This window comes from Falco punctatus, assembly GCF_963210335.1.
Source record: "Falco punctatus genome assembly, chromosome: 3".
In the NCBI taxonomy this organism is placed as follows: Eukaryota; Metazoa; Chordata; class Aves; order Falconiformes; family Falconidae; genus Falco; species Falco punctatus.
In genome coordinates this window covers 119,081,506-119,091,997 of record NC_137582.1, presented here as the reverse complement: position 1 = coordinate 119,091,997, position 10,492 = coordinate 119,081,506, and the positions used below count along the sequence as shown (strand labels likewise).

The 10,492-nt window shown below is 46.0% G+C and overlaps 1 protein-coding gene and 1 long non-coding RNA gene across 3 annotated transcripts in view; both read right to left on the bottom strand.

Moving 5' to 3' along the window:
• Window positions 1-835: 835 nt before the first annotated feature.
• Window positions 836-10,492, bottom strand: part of LOC308061682 — a 529,572-nt gene continuing 519,915 nt past the window's right edge. The window contains exons 3-4 of the long non-coding RNA XR_013927318.1: window positions 1,899-4,258; window positions 836-965 (exon numbers count right to left, since the gene is read on the bottom strand). This is a non-coding gene — a long non-coding RNA (uncharacterized lncRNA). The remainder of the gene's footprint in view (window positions 966-1,898; window positions 4,259-10,492) is intronic.
• On the bottom strand, window positions 3,280-10,479 carry CDCA8 (cell division cycle associated 8). Of its 2 annotated transcripts, none has more exons than XM_080381970.1 (10): window positions 10,340-10,479; window positions 9,519-9,647; window positions 9,204-9,244; window positions 8,591-8,666; window positions 7,971-8,110; window positions 7,584-7,663; window positions 7,148-7,246; window positions 6,840-6,966; window positions 6,264-6,350; window positions 3,280-5,882 (listed from the first exon to the last, which is right to left on the bottom strand). In XM_080381970.1, exons 1-10 carry the CDS (start codon window positions 10,419-10,421, stop codon window positions 5,826-5,828), a joined length of 918 nt encoding a protein of 305 aa, XP_080238096.1. In that variant the 5' UTR covers window positions 10,422-10,479; the 3' UTR covers window positions 3,280-5,825. The 2 variants fall into 2 exon arrangements, with proteins under 2 accessions (XP_080238096.1, XP_080238097.1); XM_080381971.1 differs by having other exon boundaries at window positions 10,397-10,479.

The following is a 10,492-nucleotide window of genomic DNA, read 5'->3' as shown; positions in this document are numbered from 1 at the left end:
TTTCTCTTCCCAGGGGTGGGCTCGCAGTTCTTCAGCACTGAGACCACTCACCTGCATGCGATGTGAGCCTGACACCATACCAAGGACCACCACGGGCTAGGCCTCCTCATTGCTGTGCTGCAATCTGCCATCAGCATCACTGACTGCGGCTCTGGAGCAGCACGGTCCCCTTCAGCAGAAGCAGGGTGAAGAGCAAGGTGAGGAACCAGCTGGCCACATCTTGCTATTTGTGGGACAGGCAAGAACAGAGCTGGCAGCAGACCTGGGATCCATGGACTCATCTCCTCAAGGGAGATCCTTTAGCCTCATTAAAAACCGCGCATTGCTCAGCTCTAAGCTGCTGGAAGGAAGATGCAAATTAGAGCAAAGCCAGTGTAATGCCCCTGCTGCAGTCAGTTATGGAAACACATGCTGGGATGGGAGTGGAGATCACCTGTCCCCACCGAGAAAGGCCACCGAAAGCCAAGTCCTTACTGAAGGGAATAGTTTCGTGCATCACAGATGTGACACAAGGAGCTTGAACTTCTCACCAGTCCCCAGACAGCCCCCTCCGATTCACTGAGATGTGGGAACTCGCATTGAAAGTTCAGTTTGTGCACACCGACTAGAACAATTTGTCCTATTAAGCAAATAACATCTTTTTTGAAAATACTTTCTTCCTGTTATTTCCCTGACCCCTGAGACTTATCTGTGTTTTCAATATGACTCACAAGTTCCACAGATGGATGAATTTTTGGTGTGCTGAACGAATAGCTTTACTGCTACCTGCCGACACTGCAACTGAACGCAGAATTTGGAGCTGCAGCCTGTTCAACAAAACTCACCGAAATGTCAGGGGGTTCCAGATATGCATTTCACCTTTCAATTTGCAGTTCTCCCGATCACTTAGAGATGACTCATTATGTCCTCTGTGCCTCTTTCAGTGATGCTAAGGAATATTTCCCCTTCTTATGCCTTCAGCCGACCTAGGTAACATGGATTTCAGGTGGAATTAGACAGGTCAGCTGGAGGAGTTGCACATGTTGTCCTGCACCTTCAAATCAAAAACTCCTGCATGAAAAAAATTGCCTAGAGGCAGCTCTAATTTGTTCTAAACTATCATCCCTTCTATCAGCAAGCAGGGAATTGTTATCTATTTATTTCTTACAATGTCACTGAATCAGTGACCACCTGCAAGGTGTCCACGATGATAAACACTTGCTTTGTATACGGAGCTATTTCTGGCAATGCTTGATAGTACACATCTATCAATTTGCCTGGAAGAGCCACCTATTAGGATCATTATCTAACACAGTCCCTTCGTGGGAGTTCAATGTCAGCACATCCTGGGGAGGGTACCTCACTGGGTACCTATCCTGTTCATTATTTCTTTGGATTAATAGTTCCACATTTCCATTATGAATTTGGGTTGAACTTTGGAGTTGCCACACCCAGGGCAAAGCTGTAGCACAAACACCCAGACTCCCAAGCATCCTCCCAGCACACAGCGTACTGCTGCACCCACTTGGTGCCAGCAGGAACTCCTGGTTGGATGCTTTTTCCCCCTGCAAGACTGTAGTTAGCAAGCACTATAAAAACCCTGGTGAAACACAGACATACCCTGTTACTTGCTGGGAGTGCTAAAAGCTCTCCTTCTGCAGCTTTGTCTGTCTCAAGGGAAACTTCTTTTGGAAAAGCTCTGGTTCAGGTCAAGAGTTTTGATCTTAAAAAGACAGTGCTCAGCAATCTTTTAGCAAACCACGGCCATTATTCTGCAAACCACCTTTCCTAGAAGCAAGCCCCAGCTCTCAGCCCTGGGCAGCATTCATCATGCCTGACGTGACAACCAGGAAATCCACTTTTTCTCATGGAACCAGGCGCAAAACTCAGGGGCCTTAATTCCTTCTGCAGAGCCTCACCTATTAATGAAAACACAGGGCCTTGGAGGTCACACCATTCAGTTCTTGGGAAGAACATATGCAGAAGCGATGTTCTGAGAGGTCCCTCGGCACCCTCCATTCTTGTCCTTCCAGGCTGGCTCTGGTCAGACAGCCACACAAGTCCTGCCGCGGCAGCTTGGGGACACAAGCTAACACCAGTCCCTTTCTGTAGGCTGAACTGCTCTGCCCACTGATGGATGCAGCTTCTTCCAACCTGACAGAACAGTTCTTTTCCTGCCTTGCTTTTTATTGCCTATCACTCAATTTAAAGAGCAGTTCAGACTACAGCCAGGCTAGCACATAAATAACATGCGAACAAAACCTACCCCCAAAAAGTCAGGCAACCTCCCTGTGCCGCCCACATAATCCTTGAACTGAAGAGGGACGTTCTAGCTTTGTTAAACAAAATGCAATTGCCACATAGTGTGCAAAAGGGCCAGAAGTGATGCCAACAACTTACATCAGCAATAAACTGGCAGAAAAATGAAACACTACTTACCCACATTCTAGAGTAGCACATGGTGCAGGCAGCATGCAAAGCAGATTTAGGTGATGAATCTGTTTAGCTATTAGCTGCCAGAGAGCTTTAATTCACATCAGATACAATTAATGCGTTCTGACAATTGGAAAAGGAAGCTTGAATATTAACGGCATTGTTGGTTGCATTGGCCTGGGAACACCATGCTTTGGCAGACCCACCTCTGCAAAGAGGAACCTTGAGCTACGCTGTCCCCACACTTAAATTCAGCACAGATGAGCCAAATGGGTACAAACTGAAACGCAGTCATAACCCCCGCCAAGATCTACAGACTCTGCTTCTTCAGCCTTCCAGGTGCTAAACATTATTCTGCAAGCCATTTTGTGCTGTAGGCATAAATAACATGTTAACCCCAATAACAGCGCAAATACAGCCTTTCATCCTCCAGAAGAATCTGGATTGTCGTGCACACATCCGGAGTTAGAGACAAGGGCACGGCTCTGCTGTGGGAGAGCTGGGGAGGCAGGCTTGCAGGGACACACAGCTTCATGCCTGCACTGGAGAAGTCTGGAAGCAGTGAAGTCATACCTGCATCCCCTTACTCCTCAAGACTCACGAATCTGGGGGAATAGCATGCCATCTAGTACTAGCAAAACCATTAATTCCTGGGTTCATTAATTAACAGCGTCATACCTCGGTGTTAAGACGACAGAAACTGCTGATGGTGCAACAAGCATGTCAGCACAGGGCCTTGCAGATTATAACCAGTGCTTTTAAAAGCAGACAGTATCCACAGCAGAATTCTCTAGGCTAGCTAAGCATTCCAGCTCAGGTTTTCCTGGTAAAGATGTCTTTAAAGCAGAATCCAGACTTACACATCTCTATCCAAGCAAGTTACAATTTTATTTACAGCTTAACTAATTAGGTTTTTTTCTTAATATGTTAACAGAGTTCAACAAAGATAACAAGACAAGTGCACTTGTAGCTTAGTAGTTTACAATACTGCCACCTGCAGTTATAGGACTTTGAAGCTGCCAAAACCTCTTAAAACAGATTTCCAGATGCATGATCTCATCCTCGAGGATTACAGTCTCAAGGATTACAGTCACAGGTTTGCTTTTTAAACAAAATTCACGTATGAATGCTATTCTACAAGCTTTCTCCCATACTACACGCTGCATCAAAGATTTACATCAAAGCATAAATTTCCTCTGATAGAAGAAAGGCTGGGAAAAGTTGCTTAATCATGCTGTAAGCTTGGCTTCTGCTAAAAGCAGAACTTTTCCAAACCTTGAAAAATTCCAAAAGTCTCAAAATCCCTGTTTATAGCCCCTTCAAAGAGGTTTGAATCAGGACAAAAAGGTATCATTGGAAGGGCCAGTGCACCTACCAACAAAGAAACAGTCTTATTTTTAGGAAGAAATACCTTAGACAAGAAGTTAGATAAGCACAGTTCTTTACTCTGAATGCTCTCAACATGCCAATTAAAAAATGTTCTCATGTTAGCTGCCCTGCTAAAACAGGAAGAGGATTATCAAGTTCTCTCTTGCAAATGCTATTTTACATAGTTGACTTTGTATGAACCATACAGAATAACACTTTAGGAATCAAAGCTAACTTTTGAGGGATTCTACATCTTAGTTCAACAGACAAGCAAGCGTCCTCTCCCATCCTGTACCAGCTACAAATGACAATAAAAATGAAACACTGAGTTTTGAGTGAGCAGAATCTTTTATATTTTAAGACTTTACGCAATCTTCCCACAAAAAGCTAGTGCTTCATAGAGAGCTCTGCTTTTCCAGAAAAATAAGATGGTCATTGCAGGAAAGCACAAGCGATGCAAGAAAATACAGTAAAAAGCCTAAAACTCTGCTGCATAGATAAACATGAACATGTAAGCAAGAGCCTTGCTGTCTCTGAGAAAAGGTCAGGAGCTCAGCCCGCTCAGCACTTCAAGAAGGGACAGTCAGTACAGATGTAGATGAGGTCCACAAGAATGTAAATAAGGAGCCTTCTGACTAGGATGTGCTAACTGCTAAAAGAAAACAAACTGCTGAAGAGCTAAGTCCCAAGGATACTAGGGTAAAATAATTGTGGTAGTGGGAGGTTGTGACCTCCTACTCAAATGCCCATCCCACCCTGAAGAGGGTGGATCCCCCGCTCAGGGAGGAGTACATTTAGTATGAACTGTACCTTTAAATTGAGGCAAGAAAGCAACTAACCAATTATTAGTTAGTAGGTGTAGAATCTGGGCAGAACTTCAGTGTATAAATATGTACTATGAGTAAAGTTAAGTGTGCAAGTTAGGAGGAACAATCCCCCTTGCACCCGGTGCTGCAATAAACATACCTGCTTCGTAACTCTCCTTGTCTGCACATCACACTGCTACTTTACTGCTTCATTTTGCAAGGAAGCATTATGTCAGAGGAGTGCTCCTGCTTATATTTGTGAGTTTATACACAGTAGCTCTTTCCTAAGAGGCTACATTTAAAGTTCAATTTTCATGAATTTGATGCGGAGCAAGATTTCTCCTTGAGAAAAACATTAATGTCAGAGGAAGTTATTTTGTTCTGTTTGAATAGCATTTATTGGATATGGCTCTGTCAAATCCTCTGAACCAACTCAATTTAGATGAAAGGGCAAAATATTCTGACTGGTCTGAGCTTTCTTCTTTCCTGTCGGTACTCAGCTCTAGGAGTACTGTTTCTCCTAAGATTTTGAAGAGGGTGTAGGAAAAGCAAAGTTCTCTCACATTAGAGATACTCCAGTAGCTCTATGGTTATTTTCAGTAATCTGGTTAAGTAACGGTCTAGCTGGCTGATTCTGTTAAAGTACCTGTGATCTTTTATTTCTTAAAAAACAATAAAATGCACAAGCTCACTATAAAAAGAAATCTGAAAGCCAGTTACAAATACAATGGCTGCTGTAAGAACAAAAGGATTGTCATTCATGGCAGCACCATGAACTACAAGAAGCTTTCCATTTAGTCCCAGGCACCAGTAACTTGCCTCTAGGTATCTCAGGTTCCACACTGAGTCACCTCTTAAGCACACTTGCAGAGAAAGGACATGCATGGAAGCACACAACAAACTGATCAGTTGCTTTCTTTGCCAGACAGATACAAACCCCTGTCACTTGTGTCCACCGCTTACATCTTCCACAAGATACCAGAATAGCTTTTCTGCCCAGCTTGCTCATCTGAAAGCCCAAGATAACTGTATTTTTGTCTCAGCCTTAAAGGAAACTGGACATAAAGTTTGCTTTTTTTAATTCATAAAAAGATCTATTCTAATCCCATTACATATGATAGGTAGAAAAATTAGTTCTTAACTTCCATTCTGTAAGTTAATAGAAGGAAGACACAGAACCAGAACTAAAGGTAGCAGTCCTAAATGTAATATTCTGTATTTAGAGTGGGATGTCACTATTCATTGAATTAAATTTGTGGGGTTTTTGGCATCGCTGCAAGCTTGTGCAAGGCGAACCTAGAAAGAAAGAGAAATTAATCAGTACTCTAAGAGAATACTATATCCCACAACCACTTACAGCTTTAGCCTGAAGTAGAGGACACTTTCAGTTTGGATCCAGTTTTTCATAACATTGACAATAGTTCTTTTTCAAGAAGCGCATGGTTTATCCAGTTTGTATTAAGCTACACGTGATGTAAAGCTACTCCCTCTCCTTCCCTTCTCAGTTCATGGTACTTCTTGACCACTGACATAAGCCAAAATAAAAGACAAGCCGGGGGCTAGGGGTGTGTGGGTGGGCAGGGAAATAAGGAGTTTCTTTTACAGCTCCACCCTCCAGTGATTAACAACATCTCCTTACAACTTCAGGTCATGACTGACAAAAATGCTAGGACTTACTGATAGCTTATTCATAATTCCTTGGGCCTCCGGATTCAGATGAAGAATATTCTTCTTTGTCAAATCACTTGCTGTTAAACAGATGCTCTGTAGGGGAAAAAAACCACCCCAAAATGAAAACCAAAACCCCACCAAATCTTAGGTTTTCTGTTTGGTCAGCTGTAATAGTCAGAAGCAGCAAAACCCCCATTAAATAAAAAAACAAAAGTAAATAAAATCCAAGAATACTAGCAGGCCACAGGCATGTATGGGCAAAGAACTACATTCAGCTTGACCAGAAACTCATCTCATACCTTCCTTGCCGCTCAGTAACACATTACTGCTGCAGAAGCTACTTCAAGTGTTACTTAGATGCACAGCTAAGCATCATTCTACATTCTGTTTTGATCAGCTTGAACAGCTTCCACACCTGACAAAGTCTTTTAAGGTTCTTTTTAAGCTAGATCAATCTCCTCATGAACAGCAGTGGGACAACTAAAGAGATGAGAGGGGATGAAACAAAAGTGGTAAGGGCCCCCACGAAGTTACAAGCTATCCTTTCAGCGTTGATTTTACAGATTAAAGTTTCCGGTTTACCTCCCCTCCTCCAACAGGGACTGTAATGAAGATATCATTGCTGTTGGCAAGGGGGCTGCCATTGGCAGAGATGGTGTAAACACGTTCATTTACTGCGGGTGTGCGCAAGCCTGGTGTCTTGAAAACTCTGAAACAAAAAGTTTAGGTAATTTCACTGCAATTGCTCAAAGTACTTTGACTAAAAGTCTTTCATTTCAGATTCAAAGAGCCACTAAGGATTATGCTGCAAATAGGTGACATACGCAAGGGAAACAGCAAGGCACTCCCTGATACGAGTGATTAGCAGAGAAATTTAACAGAATACAGACCTGGAATCAAACCTGGGTGTGATCATGGAGGTACCTCCCCGAGCAGAGATATCAACAATTCTACCATTAACTGGAGTGATAAAGTTGTTTTTGCTTGATCTGTTAAAGGGAAATATATAAACATTTGCTCATGAGAATACTTAGAACAAATGTAAAAACACTATCTTAAAGACTTTAAAAAGGTTATCACCACAGAAAACCAGAGGATCTTACTAACCAAAGGCAAACCCCAAAGCTAGGGATAGCTGGTCCTCACAGGAGAGGAAGAATACACAGGAGAAGGAGTATTCATCATCAGATCAAGTTTTTCCTATAGCATAGCACAATGGCACCAAGCAGCCTACTAAACCATACTTCAATCCGTTTAAGAGTTACATTAGCACTACACACTAGTTCTCCATTTCTGAAATCCAGCGGAAGAGATATCCCCTATTACCTTTTACTCATGCGCTTCACTCTGGTTGAAGGAGGTCTTCTGCTCCTGGACCCTGGCACTTTTTTAGTGGATGCCTTCATCTGAAACACACACCATTCACCAAATCAGTAACTCCACACTCGTGTGACAGCCAATTCCGCAATGAACCGATGCTTTCATACAAAACATTTGTCTCGACAGGCTTCTTTTTGTGGCACAAGAGTCCAGAAACAAACACCATACAAGCTTTGTGACCTCCTATTGCTAGAATTTTCAAGGAAGTGATAGCTGTTTTGAAGTCCCCCTCAAAGCACCCTGGACAGCTATATATCTATCTCATCATTGGCATCATCTCAGCAAGCAGTTTCTATCTTGGGAATAAAGTCATCACAAAGAACAGCTATTTACCTTTCCAGCTCTTGGATTAATGTTTTCAGCCTCTAGTCCTGGAAGACACTGGCTATCATGTCTTGCTTTCTTTGCTAGAGGAAGCAAAGGAGGGTCTGCTTCTTCTTCAATAGCTTCAATAACCTGTTTAGATTTTTCCACTAGAAAGAGAAAGTGTTACAGAAACAGACTCATTTAGGTTGGAAAAGACCTTTAAGATCAAGTCCAACCGTTAACCCAGGACTGCTAAGCCCATCACTAAACACTGCATCTATGCAGTTTATTTTAAACACCCCCAAGGATGCTTATCTAAGCTGAAAATGAAAAATAGCTTCAAATTATTAGTTAGCAGCGGAGGTAAACTGTAAAGAGGTACAAGCATTTTTGGCAACAATTTTCTTCTGAAATCCAAATTCCAGTGTAATCCAGATGCTTGACAGAGTACTATTCTGAATTAGTTGGAATGTTTCAATAAAATTATGTAGAACTACTGCAGATAGTAGGGATAGAAACAGGATTATTTTCCCGTTTTTAAAATATATTGAGGAATGTAAGGAAGAACCAAATTATTATTCATGGTATGTAAATCATGACATGCTTTCATCTCACTGAACTCATCACAATGCTTAAAACAAACTGACCTTTCTTGAAGATTTTTAAAGGAGTACTGAGAGCTTCTGCTGTTAACTTGTTTATTTCTGTTATTTCCAAGTCTGCCTAAAATGAAAAACAGTCACAACACCATTAGTATTATTGGCAGCATATCATTTTGATAATTCAAAGTTGTAGAAAAAATTGCCAATTATTTTACGGCAAAACCACCTCCCTGTTTTCTCAGGTTTTCCCTTGTGCTCAGACTGGAACCCTTCATGTTATTCTGGAGGTGACAACACATGAGGTCTGCATGCCATTCAGGACTAACACAGCTGATTTAGCAGCTACAGGTATGCTACACCCACACCCTGCCGGTCAACCAATTTATAGCTTTAATTTACTGAAAAGCAGGTGTGCTCTCAGGGATCCGTGAGTGAAAACAAGCAGGCAAGGGAAGACTGACAAGGAACAGTATGAGCATGCAAATCCTGTATCAGGTACAACAGCCATCTCTTACTGCCAAGTCTTAAAGCAGCATTTATGAAAGTATTTATGCAACCTCTGTTCTTGCAACACTCCTACAGACTCAAGAAACCCTTTGTTTCCTACAGTGGTATGCAACTTCATCAGAAAAGCTTAATATTTATGCTAGAAACCTACCGTTACTGCCTCTTCTAACACCTTTTCACCTCCTCCTTTAGCTAAAAAGAAAAAATAATTTTAAAAAGTCAATACACATCTAAGGTGGCCTACACAGCATACTTAAACACACCACCACCAGGGTGCAAAAAACCAGTACAAACCAGTTTTCTGGGCAGCAAGGGAACTGCCTCAGTGCAAGAGTGCAGGGCTTCCTGGCCTCCCGCCACCTGCTTGCGGGATTCCAGGCAGAGATCCCGGCCGCCCCTTGATTACCGTTGTCCTTTATAACCTAAGGGACAAGTGCCCCCGCCAGCCCGCCCCCCCGGCCCGTACCGAAGTACTCCAGCCAGTTCATGTCGCGGTGGGCCGGGGGCAGCCGCAGGATCTCCATTTCGTACAGGTTCTCCACCTCCCTGATGAGGCGCTCGCCGTTCGCCCGCAGCCGGTCCAGCCGCACCTTCACTGCGGGGGCGCACAGGGCGTCAGGCAGGGCCCGGCCCAGCCCCCCCCCCCGGGGCCCGCTCCCCCCCCTCCCCTCCCCTCCCCTCCCTTCCCCCGGCCCGCTCCCCCCCCTCCCCTCCCCTCCCTTCCCTTCCCCCGGCCCGCTCCCCCCCCTCCCCTCCCCTCCCTTCCCTTCCCCCGGCCCGCTCCCCCCCCTCCCCTCCCTTCCCTTCCCTTCCCCCGGCCCGCTCCCCCCCCTCCCCCCCCCTTCCCTTCCCTTCCCCCGGCCCGCTCCCCCCCCCCCCCCTTCCCTTCCCCCGGCCCGCTCCCCCCCCCCCCCCCTCCCCTCCCTTCCCCCGGCCCGCTCCCCCCCCCCCCCCCCTCCCCTCCCTTCCCTTCCCCCGGCCCGCTCCCCCCCCCCCCCCCTCCCCTCCCTTCCCTTCCCCCGGCCCGCTCCCCCCCCCCCCCCCTCCCTTCCCTTCCCCCGGCCCGCTCCCCCCCCCCCCCCCTCCCTTCCCTTCCCCCGGCCCGCTCCCCCCCCCTCCCTTCCCTTCCCCCGGCCCGCTCCCCCCCCCCCCCCCCCTTCCCTTCCCCCGGCCCGCTCCCCCCCCCCCCCTTCCCCCGGCCCGCTCCCCCCCCTTCCCTTCCCCCGGCCCGCTCCCCCCCCCCCCCTTCCCCCGGCCCGCTCCCCCCCCCAGGCCCGCTCCCCCCACCCTCGCGGTCAAAGTCCTTCAGGAAGGCCGCCAGCTTCTTGGCGCGGGTGCTCGCACCGGCCTTCTTCCTCGAGGGAGCCATGGCGGGGCCGAGGGGGGCGGCCGGGACAGGGACCGAACCCTGCAGCACCCGCGCCCGCCGCGCGCTTAAAC